The sequence below is a fragment of the Ovis canadensis genome, chromosome 7, assembly GCF_042477335.2.
Source record: "Ovis canadensis isolate MfBH-ARS-UI-01 breed Bighorn chromosome 7, ARS-UI_OviCan_v2, whole genome shotgun sequence".
Classification (NCBI taxonomy): domain Eukaryota; kingdom Metazoa; phylum Chordata; class Mammalia; order Artiodactyla; family Bovidae; genus Ovis; species Ovis canadensis.
The window spans coordinates 22680036-22703438 of record NC_091251.1 but is presented as its reverse complement, the minus strand read 5'-3'; the positions used below and the strand labels follow the sequence as shown (position 1 = coordinate 22703438).

At 41.9% G+C, this 23403-nt stretch overlaps 1 protein-coding gene and 1 long non-coding RNA gene across 4 annotated transcripts; one reads left to right on the top strand and one right to left on the bottom strand.

The window, feature by feature from the left end:
• Window positions 1–241: 241 nt before the first annotated feature.
• LOC138443297 (betaine--homocysteine S-methyltransferase 1) lies at window positions 242–23403 on the bottom strand. Of its 3 annotated transcripts, none has more exons than XM_069595379.1 (9): window positions 23360–23403; window positions 22734–23032; window positions 17429–17561; window positions 10627–10745; window positions 9339–9530; window positions 8819–8966; window positions 4382–4564; window positions 2669–2897; window positions 242–991 (listed from the first exon to the last, which is right to left on the bottom strand). In XM_069595379.1, exons 1-9 carry the CDS (start codon window positions 23364–23366, stop codon window positions 805–807), a joined length of 1497 nt encoding a protein of 498 aa, XP_069451480.1. In that variant the 5' UTR covers window positions 23367–23403; the 3' UTR covers window positions 242–804. The 3 variants fall into 3 exon arrangements, with proteins under 3 accessions (XP_069451480.1, XP_069451481.1, XP_069451482.1); XM_069595380.1 differs by having other exon boundaries at window positions 23313–23398; XM_069595381.1 differs by lacking the exon at window positions 23360–23403 and adding an exon at window positions 23182–23329.
• On the top strand, window positions 21957–23354 carry LOC138443298 (uncharacterized). Its single transcript, XR_011258062.1, has 3 exons — window positions 21957–22076; window positions 22165–22264; window positions 22757–23354. It is a non-coding gene; the product is annotated as an uncharacterized lncRNA (long non-coding RNA).

Below are 23403 nucleotides of genomic sequence, written 5' to 3'. Positions count from 1 at the left end.
TCCCTTCTTGGCCTCCCCATTGGTCTGAATGCTTCTTAGTGGTGGAAATGGGTTAGAAAAGAGGGAACAACTCTGGAACTCTTGACAGCAGGACTCTGAGCTTTGAATGTTTACTGATGTGGTCCCATAGGACTGATTTTCTAAGGAGAAATGTAAAGGAATAGCGAAGTCCCTATAGCTGAAATGTCCCTTAGCAGTGTTTTTTCAATATGTGGTTTTCAATTAATGGTCATAAAATCAATTTAAAAGGCCTTAACCAGCATATTTTATTAATGAAATAGGACAGAAAGGAATGGAATTTAAAAATACCAGAATGGATTACATTTTATTTCAGTGGTTATACATGTGCCTTACCGGGTCATTATATAAATTGTGTTTCTTATTAAGGGCCATTTCCAAAAAGCTTGAAAGTCACTTTCCTATAGCACTTTGTACTTGTCTGCATGCTACACCATTTATGACAGCTCACATCTCATCCTCCTTACCAGCCTGTGAAGTTTTTAAAGTAGGACTATTGTCCAAATTATTTTTTCTTGGCCACAGTGATTTCCTTAATACTGTGTACCTGGTGGGTGCTTAGTAACCCAGTTTAAGATTTACTTGTTATTCATTTTGCTTCCAAGTTCTAAATACATACTTTAAAAAAATGGTCAAGTGTTATTTATAATTGTTTTGTTCAGTTCCTGTCAATCTTGACGCGTAAGCTGGCATTTGTATAAGCATTGCCATTTAACCATCTTTTCCTTAGTTTTGGAACTGTGGCCCAAGCCTAGAGGAAGTCACTAAAAATGGCTTCCATCGAGGCTACTGTGCGGACCTGAGCTCCTGTTTTTTGAAGAGCTCTCTCAGCTGCTGCTCCGTTGTGGCCTCCTTCTGCTGCATAAGCTCGGCTGTTCCTTTGGTCACTCCCCAGGCGTCCGGCTTTGACATGGAAGGGTTGTATGGCCTGCCCGAGGCTATCTGAAGATTCTCCCAGTATTCCTTCCTGGCCCTGGGTGAACAAAACACACAGAAACCGTGAGGGTCTGTCTCTAGGCTGTGAGCTAGAACCCTGCCATCTTTGGACTCTCGAGAGTGTGTCTTCTGAAACACATTTATCTTTTCTTTTCCCCCAGAATCTGTAGGTCTAAAATTACTTTGAATTCCTTCTTTGCATATACACGCAGGTTCAAAAGCTAAGGATTTAGAACAAGGACACTTGCTAAGTTACCTCGCCTCCCCATCCTCACCTTCTGGCTCTACCTCCTGAGCCACCTAGGCCCACGTTTGCTGCTCTTCCCAAAGCCAGTGCTGCTTCTGCACCCCTCAACCCGGAGATCCCGCCTCTGCCTCCTTTCTGTTTCCGTCAGCTCCTAGTTCCAGGCCTTGCCAGGTCTGGTCTCTTGCAGAAAAGCCTTCCTCATAGGTTTCCCTGTCTCCAGGCTACTGAAACTTGCAAATTGAACTTGGTCTCAGACCCTTCAGACTCCTCACTCCCTTGGGATAAGGTAATCCAGACCTCGTGAGTGTGAACAGAGGCCACCTCCGGTCCGGATGTGTGTCTCCTACCAAATTCTGAATCTGAGGCTCTCAAACTGCTAACGTCTCAGCATACCATTCTCTCAGCACTCCCACCCAGTGCTTCCCTCTAGGCTATTCTCCTACCTGGCAAAGTAACTCGTCCTTCAGAACTCAGCTCAGACGCTAGCTCCATGGGAAATTCTTCACCAGCCCTCCCGCTTTTTCGCCTGGTGGCCGTTAGTGTGGACCCCCAGCACCTGTGTACATCTTCATCCTTAACTTACCATGTCAGCTGAACTTAGCTATTTATCTCTCTACCTACTAGACTGTTACCTTCCTTGGAGACAGGCCTGTGCCTTGTCCAGCTTGTTCCTTCGTCATCTACAACAGTGTCCGACACAGTTTTGTTGAACTAACATTGGTCAAATAGAGTGAAACTGCTGCCTCTGCTTGGGGGCAGTTTCTACCCACTTCCTTCTTCTGTGGAAATCTACCTAGCTCTTTAAAATCTAGCTCCAAAGTCCGTTCTTCTACATCATCTATTAGGTAGAGATAGTTATTCTCTTCTCTTCGTTGTTACTTTTTTATCCATGCCTCTACTTAAGTAGATAACTACAGTATAATATATCAGCTTTCTTCTCCATTTCCCCCCAGTAGACTGTGAGAAGCTCTAAGCCAGGGACTGCAGCCTTTCATTTCTATATTCTTAGTACCCTGCACATTGCCTGATGTGAAAATCTATTTGTTTATTGTTCCTCATCCCCCATGGAATGTAAGCTCTGAGAGCAAAGACCTTTTTTAATCTCATTCACCACTGTCTTCCCAGCTCCAACGATCGTGCTTGGCACAGAATAAGCAATTAATATTTGTACTTGAATCTTAACAACTGATTCACTGTTAGCGTCCACCACATAGATGGTGCTTTCCAAGAGTGTGAAATCACATTTTGTTGCAACTTACATTATTTATATTCTATATTCTTAAAGCTTTCTCCAGAAATCACTCCATAAAGCTAAAGTTATAAATATTTCTATGAGAGAATTTGAAGAGGCTAAGTGATTCTTTGTCATTCCACTGCAAATTGGCAGTACTTTTTGTAATGACCTCACTTGGATGTATTCATAATTTGTGTGAGTTTGGTTTGGCAAATACAGTTTAAGGTTCTTACCTGGCTCTAATCCAGGGTTTGGTGTGCATATCCAAACCACTTCCCCAGCTGCCATGTTTTTCTGAAGCCAGTGGCAAAAATCCCCTCTCTGGAGCCAGCTCCTCTGCAATCGCTCTGATGTGGTAGGGCTCAAATCCACAGCACCCGCCTATGTACCTGACCCCCAGGTTGTAGGCCTCTCTGGCGTACTTTTGAATATCCCATCTGGTTGCAACTCTGGGTTCCAGTCCTGTAATAAATGATGCTCTGCTTCAGTACAAATATTCAAAATAAATAGCTATAATAAATGTCATTTTCAGTAAATGAATTAGATAAGATCTTATATTTCAGAAAAGAAATATTCAGTTCCTGACTTCTAAAAATGATTAGCTACCTTGTATTGACATGCCCAGTTTAAACAGCTGTGACAGCAGGGCTTCAAGAGGGTTCCCAATGATCTCTGCCCTCTGATGGCCTCACGCTTGTGTGACCCTTCCTGCATTGTATCAGGTTGGTCTGTGAGACCAATTAAGTATGGTGGAAGGGATGGCTTGTGGCTTCTGAGGCTAGATCATTAGAGACATTAGAGTTTCTGCCTTGTTCTCTCCTGGATCACTCATCCCAGGAGAAGCCAGCGGCCACACTGAGATGCTCAAGTATCACAGTGGAAAAAAGCCCATGAGCCAAGAAACTGAGGGCTCCAATCAACAGATAGCAAAAAACTGACCCTGACTCCCAACAGCTGACTAAGAGGGCTTGAAAGTAGTTCAAGCTCTTTCAGATTGAAAGAGCTCCCATCAGGCCTTCAGATGACTATAACCCTTGAAAGAGTCTGGAGTGCAGCCTATTAAGAGACTCTGAGTTAAGCGCTCCTAAATTCATGACCCACAGCTACTATGAGATATAAAAAAGATTTGCTGTTTAAAGCCACTAAATTTTGCAATAATCTCTTCCACACCAGTAAAACTACAAATGCCTCGCCATTCTTCTTCGGTGGTTCTTCTAGACTGATGATTTTACAGAGTCCCTCTAGAATATGAGATAAGGACCCTAGAATGAAATAGTAGGCTGGCCAGGCCAGGCTCACCTCTGGCTTGATTCTCCAGGTCGACTCACGCCCACCTCCCACACAAGCTTTATCCCTCTTTCTCAGACTGCAAGGGTTCACCCCACATTATCTGCTTTGGTCTGTTCATTCAAATCTGTTACACAGTAGCCCATTGATGGCACCTTCCCTCTGCCCCCCGCCCCCTCAACTCAGATATAGCTAGAGTATTCAAGCAGCATTCAAAATAAGAGAAAAGCATATTGGTGATAACTTGGCCTAACCTTATTTATTTATCTGATGAGAAAATTCAGATCTGCATGAACTAAGGAACTTTGCTAAGGTTCTGCCACTAAGCAACAGAGCTAGAACCAGAAGCAGAGTTTTCACTGATCCCACTCAGGAGGGCATTCTTCTTACCAAACCCCACATGTGATGAATTGGTTGTCTACCTAGGTGTTGACTCACCTTTGATTTTACCTTTAAATCAGAGGTCTCTTTTGCTTGCTGGTCCTGTGTTTCCTAATGTCTAATTTAAAAGTTTTGGGGCTGCAGGGAGAGAAGCAGGGCCAAGAGATGGGGAGATATGCTGCCATCATTTTACCATGATAAAGCTCTAAGGCCAGAGGTTTATTTGGAATTTGTCTAACATGAAGACCCTGAGATGATTTATAAAATGGCTTTCTTACCAAAGGGGAATTCTGGCAGGTCGATAAATCCCTGCTTGCCGCAGTCGGGAGTGTGGTAGGCCAAGGGCTGACTCATCAGGTGGGCTTTCAGTCCTGCAGCCTCCAAGCCTTCTTTCATGAGCTTCACTGTTTGTAAGCTAATTGTGGGGTCAAAATGGCAGTTCACCCCCACAATGGAAGCTCCTGCAAGTAGAAGAACAGTTTAGCTTGAGAGATTCACCAGATACCAGGAGGCCACCTCTGAGTCAGGGAGCTTTAATTTGGAATGGTGAATTAGAAGGATAGCATTTGGTCCCTGCAAATTTATCTTACCCTTGGGCAAGAATGACTAACAGGCAGCAAGTGCTTTCTCTGTAAAGTGCTCTGAAGAGTCTGATACAATTGAAGTGTCATTTATGAACACTTGGCTGTCCATCTTTTTTGGAAAAGAAACAAACATTATTAGAAGTGTTTTTTTTTTTTTTAGATTTTTTTAATGTTAACCATTATTATTTATTTATTTATTTTTAATATAAATTTATTTATTTTAATTGGAGGCTACTTTACAATATTGTATTGGTTTTGCCATACATCAACATGAATCCGCCACAAATGTACACGTGTTCCCCATCCTGATCCCCCTCCCACACCATCAAATTTTAATAGTCATGTTTTTCAATCTTTGATATTACATTGCAAAGCACAATAATTTTTCACTACTCCCAGCTGCCCAGTGGCACCTGTGGTGACCATACCACTCATCTGAGGAGTAAATCAATGGTCCCTTTCACCAGGCCAATTTAAAGCATTATTGAGTTTCTTGGGCATAACAGCAAAACGTAATTTAGGAAAAGGTTTTTCTGAAACTTTCATGTAAATGAAATCATACAGTATGTGTCCTTTTGTAACTGGCTTATTTCACTTAATACAGTGTTTCCAAGGTTCATCCTTGTTGAAGCATGTGTCAGAATTTCATTCATTTCTATGGCTAAGTAATATTCCATTGCATATATATACACACACACACACTGCATTTTGTCTATTCATTCATTAGTTGGACACTTGGGTTGTTTCCACATCCAAAAAGGACTTTTTTTTAATGAATTCACAGCCTAGGATTTTGCATCTTGGATATAGAGTTATCAAGAACAAGGAAAGGAAAGAATCCTTCTGGCTATAATGAGAGTGACACCACCATCTAGATTCCCAGAGCAGCAGAGCTGATGCTACGATCTCCAGTGCTCAGTCGCAGGCATCTTGGTAGTCCTCACAGGCCTGGGCCTGCAGTTTGCTCTTCATTCTTGTTCCAGTCAGGCCTCATGACCCATCATTCCTCTGAATCAGTTTTTGTTAAGGGCACCGATGACCTCAATCTCGCCAAATCCAGCAGTCCCTTCGCTGTCCTCGTCTGATTCAGCGTCTCAGCTACTTTCATCCATGTGGCACTCTCTCCTGCAACTCCTTCAATACTCCCCTTTTCTTGGCTTCTGAGAACTTCCCTTGTTCTCTGAGTATTGCTCCTACCTCCCTGGCTGCTTTTTTTAGAGTGCTATGTGCTAACCCCTCCTCAAGGCTGAACCTTTCAATCCTGCATTGTCACAGGATTCCACTGGGCCATCTTCTCTTCTGCGTCTACACTTCCCTTTCTACCCCAGGCTCTCAATACCATCTACACTACATACACAACTCTCCCAAGCTTCTTTCTCTCTAACCCTGACCTTTCCATTGGATTCCAGGCTGGTATATTCAACAGCTTACTGAACAGGGTCACTTGGATCTTGACTACTTTCTCTTTTGAATATTCTGCAGTCAGAGTTTCTCTTTCTTTTCTTGACTTCGTTACACTAATGAATTAATCATATGTCGGCTATTTGTTGGATGTCATTTAGGCACAAAGGTCCTTGTAAAGGGTTATGGGGAAATATAGGACACAAAAGATTTTATAATTTAGCACAGGGTTTCCAAAGGTTTGCTCGATGAAAATAAGGTTCTGTGAACAATTACATTAGGAGTAGTCTATTTTTTTTTTTTTTTTTTTTACTGTAGCCCCTTCTTGGAGACTGCAAATATATATGAACATGTCAAAGGACTGAGAAGTTCTGCAGTCAAGAGACTGCTTTACTTGTTCTAAAACTGAATTTTCTACCTCTGTGTAACTGCAGAACCCTATTAAGACTGTCACAGGTTAGAAAATATATTTTTGAGATTTAAAAAAAAAAAAGTCATCTGAGGATCCATCTAGTCAAGGCTATGGTTTTTCCTGTGGTCATGTATGGATGTGAGAGTTGGACTGTGAAGAAAGCTGAGTGCCAAAGAATTGATGCTTTTGAACTGTGGTGTTGGAGAAGACTCTTGAGAGTCCCTTGGACTGCAAGAAGATCCAACCAGTCCATTCTGAAGAAGATCAGCCCTGGGATTTCTTTGGAAGGAATGATGCTGAAGCTGAAACTCCAGTACTCTGGCCACCTCATGCGAAGAGTTGACTCATTGGAAAAGACTCTGATGCTGGGAGGGATTGGGGGCAGGAGGAGAAGGGGACGACAGAGGATGGGATGGCTGGATGGCATCACGGTCTCGATGGACGTGAGTCTGAGTGAACTCTGGGAGATGGTGATGGACAGGGAGGCCTGGCGTGCTGTGATTCATGGGGTCGCAAAGAGTCAGACACGACTGAGCGACTGAACTGAACTGAACCGAGGATACTACAAATGTGTGGTATAAATAGAAAGTGTTAAAGCTGCTGAGAGGAGGAAGTGATCACTTGGGGTAGGAGTGACTGTGTAAGGACGCACCGAGGCTGGACTAACAACACTGGAAGATGGACCTGACTGTGAGATGGATACGAGGAGCCTGCATGTGCTGGGTGCTATGCTGGGCACGGGGTACTCAGTGCTGAGTCAAGCAGACGTAGTCTCTGCCCTCTCGGATTTTACAGTCTAGTGAGAGACCCAGACATTTAAGACATAAATGAGATATCTGGGTAAGTTCTATAAAGGATATAAACAGGGTACAGTGACAGCAAGTACTGTGGCCACTTACTCTGAATAGTCGGGTGAGGAAAGGATAAGACACAGGCCAAGAATCCCTGCCAGCTAACAACTGGGAGGATAAGGGCCTCCTCTGATCTTTTTGAAACATGTTAACTTGGCTTCTCCCCCCATTTAAAAAAATTCTTTAATTTTTGGCTGTACTGGGTCTTCACTGCTGCATGCTGGCTTTCTTCAGTTGTGGCAAGGAGTGGCTACTCTTTGTTGCCAGCTTCTCATTTCGGGGGTGTCTCAGACAGTAAAGAATCTGCCTACAATGCAGGTTCCAACCCTGGGTTGGAAAGGTGCCCTGGAGACGGAATGGAACCCGCTCTAGTATTCTTGCCTGGAGAATCCCATGGACAGAGGGGCCTGGAGGGCTGCAGTCCATGGGGTCTCATCGAGTTGGACATGACTGAGCAGCTAAGGCTTTCTCACTGCTTGTTCTAAGTGCACGGGCTTCAGTAGTTGTGGCACATGGGCTCAGTTGCTGCTGCTTGCAAGCTCCAGAGTGCAGGCTCTGTAGTTATGGCTCATGGGCTTAGCCGCTCTGCAGCATGTGGGAATCTTCCCAGGACAGGGACCCAACTGATGCCCCTTGCATTGTGAGATGGATTCTTAACCACCAGACCACCAGGCATGCGCTCTCCTCATTTTTTGTATTTATAATCAGAAATTCGGATTCTACAATGTCATCCTAAACTAAATAATTGTAATTATTAGTGACAAACATGAAGTAACTTTCATGACATAACACGAGTTGGATAAAGACTAGAAATTAAATTAAATTTTTATTGGTTAGATAAGACTAGCCAATAAAAATCTCTACTTCACAGAGTGAGTCAGACTCTTCCATAGACACTGTGCTATTCCTCAGGTTTAAAATGAGTCAGCTTTGAAAACAGTCTGTGAACTTTCCCTAACTGAAATGAAACCCAGTATTAGGGATGGAAATTATATAAAAAGATAAATTGAATACTCAATATTTCATGTCAAAGGATTTTAAATTTTATGATACCAATTACAAAAAGTTAAGCATACCAGTAATTTATGGAAAATGGAAAAACTTTGGCAAAGAGGGCAACAGTCTTGAAAGATATTAATATCTAAAGACCTCAACTTGAGATAAAATTTAAATAAAACATAATTTGTCTTAATACTCTCTATGATTTACCAAAATTCTTCTCATTTCTAGCTATTAAACTTTCAGTGTATGTTTAGTTTCCTCTTTCAAAAGGCTAATGGGTGTACCTTTTTTGTTTTTTTTTACACTTTTTCTTTTTGAGATGCAATAATGTCTCAGCATTCTTAAGAAAGTAAATGACTGATTTTCCTGTAACAAAAATAGTATATAGTGATTCATAGATGGACCTGTGTTTGTATGTCATTTAAAAGAGACACTAGTTGCAAACCAATCAAAATTTATCATCACCTGCTTTAACCAGGCGCACCGCACACTCGCCAGGGGTCACGCTGTGCAAGTCTCCCTCTGGGCCGATGCACATAGTTGCTGCCACTGGTTTCCCTGATGCTTTCAAGGCTTCAACTGCCCATACAGCCTCTTCAACATGTTCAAAATACTGAAATAAGTTAAAGTCAAAGTACTTTTAATTTTGTTTCTCCCCAAATAATTTGAAAACTTATCCTATTGCATATTAACTTAATTATCCCCAGATGAGTGTTTCTTAAACTCTTGAGTTGTGATTCATTAGCATTTAAAAAACAGAATAGAATGGTGATTTCTGTGAATTGCAGTCCAAAGGTCTGAAGAATGCTATATTACATCAACTGAATCACATTTAGTTGAAGCCCTAAATTGGAAGAAGTTTTTGAAAATGAATATTACTGGTACTTGTCATGACTGGTACCTAACCCCAAATGGTCCTCATGAGAGTAAAGGCAGATAAAATGTACAAAGTATACTCATCTCATCTTTGATAGTATCTATTTACCTCTGCGATCAAGAAGTCCACGTTCTTCTTCATGAAGACCTCCAGCTGTTGCTGAAAGACTTTTTTGACTTCAGTTTCACTCTTGCAGCTAAGGTACGAAGGTGTCTGGCTCACGCCCCCTGCTACCAAAGCATCTCCCTCATCAGCCACTTGCCGGGCAATGTCACAAGCGGCTTCATTGACTTTCTGCCCCTGAAAAGGGTGAATATACAGTATGGTTACATTTCCATGTGAAACTGAAGCAAAATTGTTATTCAAATGTCTACTGAGATGTGGTACGTTACAACAGTGATTTTATATCAGAAAATGACAGTGATCAGAAAAAGCAGTTCAGTGCTTTATGGAGTTGAACAATTTGTAGTAACAACACTGCCAATAACAGTGATGAGAAACATAAATCTTATGATGGTATTTAGGGATATTGCATTATACCAAAGATCCGTGAGAGGGTAAAAGTCTTTCCATAAAAGGATCTGGTATCTTCTGGGACTTCTCTGGTGGTCTAGTGGTTGACTCTGCACTTCCACTGCAGGGGCCCTGAGTTCAATCCCTGATCAAAGAACTAAAATCCCACATGCCGAAACATGTGGCCAAAATAAGTAAATCAATAAAAGGATCTGATATCTTCCAAAGCTTAAACTGCAGTTAGAAGAATACCTAGCAAATAGTGGTGGTGGTGATGATTTGCTTTTTTGATTAATAAGAATAAACTCAAAATGACTATAGAATTAATGACTTTTTGTCATTATATATTTTCTCAATTAACAGACAAATGTATCACAAGTAAGGTCTTTGTGAAGTATTTAGACCTTAAAAGCTGACTCTTGTCCTCAAAAAATCACACAGATACATGGATTTTAGAATTCCTTTTTCATTTCAGCGATGAAGTTGTTGATTTGATGGGATAGGTAAATGGTTTGCCCAACATGACACAGTTAATTGTAGCTCAGCTAGGAATATTCTAGATTCAATGACTCCTGCCCTATAGGACCTTTCTCCTATACTGTCACATTAAAAAACTGTAAAGATCTAAGAGTTTGTAAGGACTCTTAAACTTAGTCAAAAGACTTGGAAAATCATTAATAGTTAAATAGTTCTTTGATCTGCTTCATTAAATGCCTTTCTGTTAATCTGGGGGACTCTAGCTAAGACCTAAGAATATTATTCACACATACCTCATTTCTGTTTTGTTTAAAACAAAATGAAACTCTAACAAGGCTCAACGTTTTTTTCTATGGGAGCTTTGTTGATGACGCACGTGCCTGAGACACAGTATGGTGCTACTCACGGATATTTTCTCTGCAACATAGTTCCCCCTGTTCTCCAGCTTGTCTTCACTGGCGTAGAAGGTGAAGGTCTGCATGACATTCGAGCCAGCTCTGAGGAACTCTCGATGGAGTTGGCGAACTGGGAGATTGAAAGACATTCTTTGCTATCAGTTTATCAGCCTGTGATGCTTTCAGAAGGCACTTAGATGAACATTCAAAATATGTGCTTAAATTCCTGGTTGCCTGGCATTTGCTCATCCTGGGGGCTAATGAGAGGTGGATATGGAGTCTTGCTAGGAGCAAGAGATTGTCTCTGCCAGGGAAGAGGGCGGTCCCACAGAGGAGGAATCATCTCAGTGATTGTGCTAGGCAAAAAGAACATGGGGAAGGGCATTCCCTAGAGAGGGAACAGCCCAAGCAAAGATAAGGAGGCAGGAACAGTCTTGGCCTTTGGGGGAATGACAAGCAGCCTGAATGGCCGGGGCTGAGGATATGCTGGAGAAGTGGTGGGAGACAGACTTGGAGAGGTGGGCTGCCAGACAGAGTGCAAATGGCCTTGCACATCATCCCAGGGAGTCTAGGCTCCAGACCATAGATATTGGGGGAAACATCAACTGTTTTAAAGCAATTGATTAATACGATTAGCTCAGTGTTTTTGAGAAATAATTCTGATAGCAGAGTTGGAGCAAGGTTACCAAGCTAGGTCCACAGATGAATACCATGTGGCAAAGCTTTCACAGCTGCAGGAAATATAGTGGGATGTTTTTGTGTTCCATTTAATCAAATATGCAATTTAAAGAGTTATCCATTATCCTTTGCTCTAAAATAGTGGTCCTAAACTCTGGCTGCCCATTACATAGGCCTGCAAACTTTTAAAAAATTATGAGTGTTAGGGTCAAATCCATGTATATTCTAATTTAATTGGTTCAGGGTAGGGCACAGGCAATTTTTTGGAAAGATTTCCCAACTGATTCTTACTTTCAGTTTTGTTGAGCATCACCATTCCAAGAAAGCAGAAGAATGTTCCTTTTATAAAACAATAGTGAGACTTGGTGTTCTGTTTTTGTCAAGAGAAATGACTGGGCAGAGTAAGAAATCAGCAGTTGTATTTTGGACACTAAAATTTATTTCTAAATTTCAGAGGCCTATAAAATCCACAGGTTTGGGAGCAACCACATTAGCGTCTAAAAAATTACTAGGACACTGGTGTTCTTAGTCCTTCAGGGGCTAAGACTGGAGATTAGTCTGGTGGCTTTGCAGCCTAGATGCCTAGTAGAGTGCCAAGAACATAGGAAACATTTTTGTTTGTGTTTGTTTATAAATGGACTTAAAGGTGAGGCAAAAAAAAACACAAAAAACCACCTGTAGTGTATTTCAGAAAATGGATTCCTAAGTTTGAAGCCAAATCTTTGCTTTTAAAATCATGGAAACTTTAGTTCTCAGTGGGAACTTGAAAACATTCATAAATTAGGGAGTTTCAAAGTTATTTTAATTCGCAACAGAACCAACTGAAAACCCTTGCATAGAGTAATCGGAAAAACACAGTGGTGTGACTGGAGTAGGGGAGAAGGGACTATAGACTTGGTTCCTGTTCTCCGTGACAGAATGGCTTATGAATAACAAGTCCACCCAGGTGGTCCTTTGATGGATTTCCAGAGACTGTACAACACAAAACGAAAACCCTGGAGTAGTGTGCAAATTGTTTGCATGTACAGACATTTTATGATTCTCAGAGGGTCTATAAGTTTTATCAGATTTTTCCAGAGGGCAGTGATTCAGAAAGGCGAAGACAACTTTCACTTTTAATTGATTATTCCTTCATGCTTCTTAAAAAAGGAGAGCTTCTCCAAGTGTGACCTTACTAGGTTCACCTGGGAACAATTAAATATTCAGATTCTTCAAACCATTCCAGACCCAAATTCATTTCCAAATACAATGCTAATTCCACTGAGTGCAAGAACCACAACTTTTGGCATGAACTTAAGCAGGAGAATTAGTCTGGTGATTTCTGGATATCCATTCAATATCTATTTTCTGTTTCCTCTCATCATAAAACTCTTGAGTCTTTATCCTGTAACCAGTAATATAGGATGTGACTGGTTCCTACAACAATGATACAACCTATACTAATTATATTCATTTTATAGCTTTAAACTCTCCATTATACTAGTTTCATTTTAGCATCATAAGTGAGAGTCACTCAGTCCTGTCCAACTCTTTGTGACCCCATGGACTATATAGTCCATGGATTTCTCCAGGCCAGAATACTGGAGTGGGTAGCCTTTCCCTTCTCCAGGGGATCTTCCCAACCCAGGGATTGAACCCAGGTCTCTGACATTGCAGGCAGATTCTTTACCATCTGAACCACAAGGGAAGCCCAAATATTACAAAGTATGTATTATACTTGACATACAATGTAATATACAATAGTTTATAAGTATATATATGTGTATACATATATATGCATATATATATATGGTCATATATGTACATGATCCAGATATATATGTATAGAACATTTCTTTTACCTAGTAAATTTTCTTGAGAAAGGTGATTCTTTGGAATTCCACAGCTAACTCTAAAAAGTCAAAAAAAATTTTGCAATATTTTTTCACTGGGATAATAAATTTGTAGCAAAATCACTTGGGAGCAAAGTGACTTGAACTAATGTGAGGATATTTATAATTGTATCCCATTTAGAGTGAGTAGTCATATATATTGATGCAAAAAGAGTATTAATGTGTTTGATGTGGGTTGGGGGAGCACTTTAGACCCTAAAGAGAGTGTTACACAATATATAGCATATGTAATGTATCAACTGTCTAAAATCCCCTCAAACTCTGGCATTTGGCCCCACAAGGGCTTGGATAAGAGATGGTAGATCTGTAGCGTAACTTTCCTTTCCTCACTGCTTACAGCCACCAAAAGTCAAGCCCAGGCACCAATCCTTCAAAAATGTTTCGGGTGTCGTTCAGTTTGCAGGGAAACATATCAGAATCTGTATGAATTCCAGCTATCACCCAGTCAGAATTAGAAAAGCCCCTGCAGAAAACAGACTCGTTTGCATAAAACAGCATGACACAGAGCATTCTCTCATTTAGAGCATGAGTGTGCATGCGTGCTAAGTCACCTCAGTTGTGTCTGATTCTTTGCAACCCCATGGACTGTAGCCCGCCAGGCACCTCTGTCCTGTGGGCTTCTCCAGGCAAGATGCCCTCCTCCAGGGGATCTTCCCAACCCAGGCATCAAACCCATGTCTCATGTCTTCTGCATTGGCGGGTGGGTTCTTTACCACTAGCGCCACCTGGTTTTAAACACCTTTCACCCCTCCCCTCCTTCAACACGTTAAACACATCTGCTGCTGCTGCTAAGTTGCTTCAGTCATGTCCGACTCTGTGCCACCCCAATCTGAGGTCCTGTGAAATGTTTCTATGAGGATGCATTACAAGCAGGAGATTTGTTTTTTTCTGATGCATCCTGGAGTTGCACTGGGGTTGACAGAGTTTGAACTAGCACTGGCAGACTTGAATATATGGGATGTCATTCTGTAGCAGAAAGGATTAAATCTAATAACTCAGAACTATGGAGTTTTCATTAATTCTTGGAAAAGCAGGCAGCTCCCAGAAGAAAAAGTAGAGCAAACGCTCAATACATTTAAATAAGCTTAAAATATTCAACACACAAATGGCCAAGAGATCAAACGTGCTGTTTCTGCATTAATAAAATCAAAGGAAATCAGAGCAATTTCTCTTGAGCTCCTCTAATGTGTAACTTTAAAAAAGAAAATGTGACTCACAAAATTGAAACTTGCAGTTTAAACAAGAGTCTTATTTTGTTTTCAAGGCAGAGTTTGGGCAAAGGTAGTTTATTGTTAATGTCAGTTTGGCCCAAGAAATATTTCATTCTCAGTTTACCCCAGCACTCAAACCTTAAGAAACAAAACATGGATATATTAGAAATCCTCCATCTGAGGTCTTAATTACTCCACTGTAATTTTTTTCATCACTTTCATCACTTTCTTACATCCCTTTAATTCAGTGCTTCTGAAAGTGGGGTTCACCTTGCCATTATTTGGGGTCAGTCAGTCAGTTCAGTTGCTCAGTCATGTCCGACTCTTTGCGACCCCATGAATCACAGCACGCCAGGCCTCCCTGTCCATCACCAACTCCTGGAGTTCACTCAGACTCTCGTCCATCGAGTCAGTGATGCCATCCAGCCATCTCATCCTCTGTCGTCCCCTTCTCCTCCTGCCCCAACCCCTCCCAGCATCAGAGTCTTTTCCAATGAGTCGACTCTTCGCATGAGGTGGCCAAAGTACTGGAGTTTCAGCCTCAGCATCATTCCCTCCAAAGAAATCCCAGGGCTGATCTCCTTCAGAATGGACTGGTTGGATTTGGGGTCAGGTATTATAAATATGCAGGTTCCCGGACCCCCTTAAAACCTGATGAAACCAAATTTCTATAAATGGGGGCTAGGAATCTATAATTTTTTTAACAAACTCCACTGGTAAATCTAAAATTTGAGATCTACTACTGGTTTAGCTTCCTAAGCCTCCTCATTTCATTTTTTTTTTTTTAAATGGTAGAGCACACAGTATTATTTCTACTTTTATTTGGACATATAAAAGTTGTGTTCATTTGCTAGGCTTCATAGTGTGCTATAGCTCTTTTACTTTTGATACTTTTTAGGGACTGTGTGAACTGAATACATTTCTGTACTTCTCTAGCAGAAATAGATGAATACAACCAAGAAACAGACTGTTCAATCGCTAAGTCGTGTCTGACTCTTTATGACCCCACAGACTGCAGCAAGCCTGTCCTTCACACTCTCCCAGAGTTTGCTCAAACTCATTGTCCATTGAGTCAGTGATACCACCCAACCATCTCCAAGAAATACATTAATACAGCCAAAAATATTAACAATATAAGAACTCGGTCAAGTGAATAATAACAATAGTTAATACTTGTCGTGTATAACATGCACAGATGCTATTTTAAATACTGCACATATAATTTGTTTAATCCTCATAACAAATTCATGAGGTAGATGTCAGTATTATCTCAGTTTATACACAAGGAAGCTATGTAATTTCCCTGAGGCCATACAACCCAGTGCCTGTGTCAGGATTTGATCCAGTTAGTGTGGGTCTAGAGTCTGTACTGGATCTGAAAGCTGTACTGTCTCCAATTATGTTCTTCATTAGTTTCCATCCTTCATTTCTGAATTCACAGAAACGTGCTCTCCTTTACCATAAAAAACCAACTGTTTATTATCTTATACAATATTCACAAGAACTCTGGCTTCCTCTGAAAGATTCAGATTCTTTCCAAGTGTTGATTGCTGATGACTTACAACTGAGACCCTCCTTAGGATGTGCCTTAGCCCAAAGCGGGAGGGGAGATCAGGCTTGTATGTAGGGCTTGGTCTATTCACAGGGGGAGAGCACAAACTAGCCCCCTTGCCTCCATCTGGGGCAACTCTGAGGGGCCTGTCCAACTCTGAGGGGTTGGCTGGGACCTCTGTTGCAACTCATCACAGTTGAGCTCTTTCTGCTGCTCAATCCTGCTTCCCTTGCTCCCTTAGAGGTACTGTTTCTTGCAAATACTTCCTAGTAGAACTCTTGAGCACAAATCTCTGCTTCATAATGTGTTTCCTGACCGGTCTGACCTGCAAGAGCGGAAGCCACAACCAGCCACAGGAAATTACTCTTCAAACATTGTTCTGGAGTCAGATCCCTTTCTGGCCAGCTAAAACACCCACCCATTTAGAGTTTTCAACCAGAAAAGTATTTTATTGCCAAAAGTTAAGATCTGATTAGGAAGAAATGGGACTTGAGACCTAGAATAAAGACATAGTTGGATTAGCCCATCAACCTTGAAAGCCCCACATCCCCCTGAACTCTCTGGGCCTGTAGAAGTGGCCCATTTCCTCCCCTTTTAAAGATTAATCCTTCTCCGTTGCTTAAGGATGATACAGAGGCCCTGAAGACAACATTTATTCCTTTCAGGCTGAATCCTACCTCCCTTCCTAGCCAAAAAGATTTGTAATCCAGAAGATAAAGTGATAATAAGGTTTGTGGATACAGATGCAGCATAGGTAGATGGTTGAATTTAAATAGGGTGGAGCTAGAATACAATTAATTTAACTAGTTGGCAAATATATAATGGAAGAGGGCTTATCTGAAAGACGGTGACTGATGCTGTGTCATGGAACTTAAAGTGGGTTAAGGAGGGAAGGTGGACTTATGGGGAAGAATGGCTAAAACTCACTAAAACAGAGATGAAGGACAGAGTTGTGATGACATTGAAGAATAGGAGTGCTAGAAAGAATGAGCAGAAAAGATGGGAGGGGGCATGGTAAGAGAATGTAGTACTTGTCCTTGAGATTTCAGAGGTGGACAGCTATTGATGGCAAGGCCTAGGAGTGGTTTGCTGAAGTGAGGAAGGAAGAAAGTTTTGCTGGAGAGGAAGTCAGGGTACTAACAGGAAGAGTGCTGGATGAATCACATGTATGGATGTTGGAGTCATCTAGAGTGTTGGAGGAGGTAGGGAGAGGCAGAGGAGAAGGAAGAGAGCCAGGTTCTAGACTTATCTAGAGCAAGGAGCAGGGAGCAGGAGGTAGACACAGGTGACAGAAACAAGGAGGGGCCACTGGTATTTACCCAACAGGTGAATCTATATTTACACACCGGCACAGTGCCTGGCAGGCAATTATAAATACTTGGAAACCATAGCATGGAGGCATCTGCTTGATGGCATGTTCCTAGACGTGGGTCAACACAGTGGTCTTTTAAGAGAGCTTAAAATAGAGCTGTGCACCAACCTGCTTCTGGGTGTTCCACAGCAGCTTCTGGGGTCCAGGGCCCTGCCTTCACATAGCCCCTCTTCTCCAGTGCAAAGACAAACCCTCCGTCTCCAATGATGACCTCTCCAGAGTTTAGCCGTTCTAGGATGCCCTAAAGTTATGGTGGGGTGGGGGGAGGGAGAAAATGGATAAATGAATTATTTGAATTTTAAATACAATTTTCTACCCATTTCTACAATAGAACTTTTGCTTTCATATTGTTGAGAAGTATGATTTCTTTAAAATTCTCAGAAAATATTGTTGAGAAATATGATTTCTTTAAAATTCTCAGAAAATACATATGTATTTTATTCAGATATTTGTGACTATAAGGCAAATCATCAGAATGCTCATATAATGAAAGCTTGTGTTGCCATGTGTATGTGCCAGGGATGGGGGTTTTTCAGAACACACTAAATAGTATTTGAAGGATATTGTGGGAGGATGTTATGTTTGAACAAATATCTTCAGAAAGATTAAATGAAAAGGTTTTGTTGTAAAGCCTCAAATGAATACTTAAGCACACATTCTTAAAATGGTGACTGTTAGTCTTTCTCCTTTTTCGATCAATAAACAAAAGAGAGGATTATATTTTACAAAGAAGTTGAAGTGGCATATGACACTATGAACGCGTTTTGAGACTGAAAAGTCAAAATATATTTGGTGAGAACAGAAGGCAGAAGATACCACCACAAAGATGGCCAAATCAATTAAAGATGAATGTCTCTGGGGCTAAAATTCAGTTTCCATAACAGCAGCTGGATTATGCTGTCCAGAAAGTTGTAAGTATGCACAGCCTGCTCTCTGCTAGTGAGAGAACTGGGAAGATACCAGTAAATAAAATATTTGTAAACTGATTTCCAGTCCAACTTGCATACCTATTCCATTTACTGTACATGCAATCATTACCCTGGTGTTAGAACAGCAACTTTGAACTTAATATTTTTAAAGTGATTTGTGAATTAGTAATATCCTTGTAGAATCATTTTTTTAATTTCAAAATATCATAAATTTAAAAATAAAAGGTTACTCTGATTTTGTGTGTGTGTGTATGCTAAGTCGTTTAGTCGTGTCTGACTCTCTGCGATCCTATGGACTGTAACCTGCCAGGCCCTTCTGCCCATGGGATTCTCCAGGCAAGAATACTGGAGTGGGTTGCCATGCCCTCCTCCAGGGCATCTTCCCGACCAGGGATAGAACCTGTGTCTCCTGCAACTCCTGCGTTGCAGGCAGATTCTTTAACACTGAGCCACCAGGGAAACCTCTCTCTGATTTTACAAACGAAGAATTCAAGTCCAGAGTTTCTGAGTAATTTACAGTCTCCCAGGTCAACCCCTAGAGGTCTCATTGATTCTTTTACCCTCAAATAGTATCTAGATTTGATTTTAAATGGGAGAGAGGAGAGTGGGACAACCCTGAAAAGATAATATAAAGTAATAACCTGGAATGTACATAGCTACTGTGTTCCATTTATTGCCATTAATGGTTAATAAATGCTGATATAACAAGGTTACAAAATCTGTGAGAGGCATTCGTAAGAATGTGAGTGGCATCTTGAGTCCTTATCACCTTCTGCCCCTCCCCATGTGAACTCAACAGCTGATGCTCAGAGAAAAGAAACATCTGACATTTTTACTTTAAAGCAGTAAAACAGGAGGATTGTGCTATCTATTCTTCTTCTTTTTTTTTAATTGTGAAGTGATTTTACAGTTGCTTCACAATGTTCTGTTAGTTTCTGCTGCACAGCAAAGTGAATCAGTTATATGTATACATATGTCTGCTCTTTTAGTTTTCTTTCCCATTTAGGTCACCACAGATCGTTGGGTAGAGTGTCCTGTGCTAAACAGGAGGTTCTCATTAATTATCTCTTTTATGCACAATAGTGTACATATGTCAGTCCCAGTCTCCCAGTTCATCCCACCCCACATCTCCCTCCTTGGTAACCGTGTTTGTTCTCTACATCTGTGACTCTCTTTCTGCTTTGCCAATATGTTTACCTGTACCGTTTTCCTGGATTCCACATATATGTGTTTTCTATTCTTCTTTTCCAGATAGAAAAAATTCAAGTGTTAAGTCTATGAGATAACAACCACAAAGCATAGAATTCATCACATGCAATTTTGAAATCCAAATACCTGTCATGATTACAGTGTGTCTAAAAGTCACATCTTAGAACTACAACTTTAATCATTATGACCCAGTTAATAAGAAAAATGGATATATTGCTAATTAGTACAGTTCCGTTCAGTCGCTCAGTCGTGTCCGACTCTTTGCGACCCCATGAATCGCAGTACGCCAGGCCTCCCTGTCCATCACCGACTCCCGGAGTTCACTCAGACTCACGTCCATCGAGTCCGTGATGCCATCCAGCCATCTCATCCTCGGTTGTCCCCTTCTCTTCCTGCCCCCAATCCCCCCCAGCATCAGAGTCTTTTCCAATGAATCAACTCTTCGCATGAGGTGGCCAAAGTACTGGAGCTTCAGTTTTAGCATCATTCCTTCCAAAGAAATCCCAGGGTTGATCTCCTTCAGAATGGACTGGTTGGATCTCCTTGCAGTCCAAGGGACTCTCGGTGCTCAGCCTTCTTCACGGTCCAACTCTCACATCCATACATGACCACAGGAAAAACCATAGGCTTGACTAGACGGACCTTAGTCGGCAAAGTAATGTCTCTGCTTTTGAATATACTATCTAGGTTGGTAATAACTTTTCTTCCAAGGAGTAAGCGTCTTTTAATTTCATGGCTGCAGTCACCATCTGCAGTGATTTTGGAGCCCCCCAAAATAAAGTCTGACACTCTTTCTACTCTTTCCCCACCTATTTCCCATGACGTGACGGGACCAGATGCTATGATCTTCATTTTCTGAATGTTGAGCTTTAAGCCAACTTTTTCACTCTCATCTTGCTAATTAGTACAGTTGTATAAAAATATGAACAACAGTCAAATACATGAGATATGACTAGCTACTAATTTTCATTTGGGTGAAATAATTCATATTTTGTTCAGTCACGTAGAAACTCACTGAACTCGTGTGTGTTTTCAGACTTGAGTGCCACAATATCTTGATGTATAGCATAACTAACAATCTGATATTTGGTGGCAAAGTGGATAGTGGTGATTCAATTACCATGCTGTACATTAATTTATTGAACAATTTCACCAGGAAAAACACTTTGATTCTACTGCATTTTAATTTTAAAATTTTATTAATTTATTTTTAATTGGAGGATAATTACAGTGTTGTGGGGGTTTTGGGTGAACCCAGAGCCTGTTATGCTTTCCTGGTGGCTCAGATGGTAAAGAATCTCCCCGCAATGCAGGAGACCCATGTTCCATCCCTGGGTTGGGAAGATCCCCTGGAGAAGGGAATGGCTACCCACTCCAGTATTCTTGCCTGGAGAATCCCATGGACAGAGGAGCCTGGTGGGCTACATCCATGGGGTTCACAAAGAGTCAGACTCGGCTGAGTGACCAAGCTCGTGTGAAGCACAGAGCCTGGTATACAGAGTGAAGTGAGTTGGAAAGAAAAAACAAGCATTGTTTATTAATACATATATATGGAATCCAGAAAAATGGTGCTGATGAGCCCATCTGCAGGGCGGGAAAGGAGATGCACGTGTATAGAATGGACTTGTCTACTGCATTTTTAAATAACGAACTTCGTTCAGACTTTTCTGTTCCTTTTTTTGTTTTAAAATGGAATGTGCTATGAGAAATTGCTCAAGACATTTTTTGTGAAAAGGTGTTGCAAAGCAATGTGTTTAATATCAGACTGTTTTTGTTTAAAAAGTACATATTTGTTTAGACAATAAACTATCAGAATATACATTAAAATGTAGCAGACACTGCTGTTAGTGTTGTTCATAGTTGTTTATAATGAACAAGTGTTAGCTTTGTAACATATTTTAATTTTAATCAGAAGTGTAGACATAGTACTCTCCATATTTTAACACTGACATAGGCATGGAAACCAGGTTACCAAAGAAATTTTTTCTTCTCCTTTTATATCCATCTTGCTAAAGCAATCCTTTAAAACATTTCATTTTGTGAGTTTGAGTTTGGGGAGTGGAGTAGAATTTATGGCAATGCAAATGGGGCCAAAGCAAAAATATTTTAAAAATCTCTATGGGAATCATCCTTTCCAGACATACAGTATTTTAGTAGATGTAAGGATTGGCAAAAAATTCTCCCCCTAATTGAACAGGTGACAGTCTATAAGCAATTGCCATCTCAACATCTTAAATCCTTGGACTTCTTGGCATTTAAAATTTTTAATTGAATTAATTTTTGTTTTTCCTTATGTGGAAGTGTTCTTGAGGTAGGGTCATCCCTTTAGAAACTAGGTACAACCCATTTCTAGAGGGATGGCTGGCAATGAATTTGTCCTCAGGGGTATAGTCGGCCGGCCCTGTCTCCTTCCCTGCCATTCCCTGGCCTCTGCCAGGCAGGGGGCCGGGTGCTCTGACACCCAGGGAGCAAGGATACTCCCTCCTCCTTCCGTCCTCAACCCGCTTCCAACTGTAACCTTATTATCAGTCCATCCTCCCATCCATCCACCCCTTCCCTCCCCCACTCCCCGAAGGCCCACAGTCTGGACGGAAAGAAACAGTGGTCCCAAGGGAAAGGTGGGCATCTTACTGAGTTTTTATTTTAAAAACTCAGCAGTCATTTCTCAATATCTTAGGGCCATTGTGCTTAATCTTTCTTAAACAGTCTTTTCGAGGCCTGCACGGTACCCTGTTCTGTGATTTCTAAATCCAAACTGCCCGTGAAAACTTACCATCATCCAACCAATGCCAGAGCCTTAAGACTGGTGAGAACCTTGCGGGGTGGGGTCCCCAAGACGAACGGTCGCAGCCTAGGCTCGCGCCTTCTCTCGCTAGGGGCGCCGAGAGGTGTGCGCAGACCCAGAGGAACCCAGGGCGCGCAGCAGGCGACCCCAAGTCCCACCGGAAGGGAGAGAAGTCGCACCTGTGGGTCTAGGAGCCGCATCTTGGGGAAGCCGCATCTTGGGGGAGTGCTCTGGTCTTGGGGTGCGGGACTCAAGAGCTTTAGGGGTGCCCTGGAGTTGGGGGGTCACATAGCTCTAGAGGGCGCTGTGGTCAGGGGACAGGGGTCGGGGCTCAGAGGCGCCTTGGTGTTCCCAAGCAACAGTTCGGGGCCCTCTGCTCTCTCCAGGCTGGGGGTGGGGGTGGGGCTGGGGGCCCTCTGCTCTCTCTGGGCTGGGGTGTGGGGCTGGCCAATCTAAACCCAGAGCACCCTTGGGTCCCCCGCACACTCACCTTCTTGGCATTTTTGCCCCCAGCTGGTGCCATCTTCCTGGTGTCCCAGACTGCACCTAACACGGATGAGGATGGACGAGACGACAGAGCGCTTCCCCCTGCGAAGCCTGGAGCCCTGGCTGGGTTCTTTATACACGTTGCTCCGGGTGTGGGTTTCCCCAGCCTCTGCGCGGTCCAACAAAAGTCTTGGGCGGGGAACACGCCCACCAGCCCTTTATCCTTGCCCGTTGCTGCTTGGGAACTTGTATTAGGAGTTGGTGATCGAAATTGTTCTCCCAAATGGGGGAAATTATCCAGAACTAAAATAAGAAAAATATAAATAAACAATGAGGTTGCCACTTGCTCAGGTTTCAGACCTATCTGAGCTCAGCCTTTTTTTTCCCCTTGCAGGTCCTCAAACTCAATTGATTTCTCCCTTGCCTGGGATCATGCCCCGTTAGTCATGCACCTTCAGTCGCTAGGCCAGACCCCCAAGAATTCCATCCAATGCCCAAATATTTGTCAAAGGCCAAAGGTACAAGATTATTGAATGAGGATTATTAAATGACTATAAAATGTGACCTCCAGTGTGATACACACCCAGTGGTTATGTATCTGAACAAAATATGACATATTCCGATACTAACTCTGCATTTGTGTGTGTGTGTGTGTGTGTGTGTGTGTGTTCAGA

What these genes read in the sequence shown, in the direction of transcription:
- LOC138443297 (XM_069595379.1), bottom strand. An exon ending in GGGGCAAAAATGCCAAGAAG is followed by an intron (nt 17,562 to 22,733) that starts GTGAGTGTGCGG and finishes CCATAACTTTAG; the next exon opens with GGCATCCTAGAACGGCTAAA. An exon ending in CCTGCCAGAATTCCCCTTTG is followed by an intron (nt 2,898 to 4,381) that starts GTAAGAAAGCCA and finishes CATTTATTACAG; the next exon opens with GACTGGAACCCAGAGTTGCA.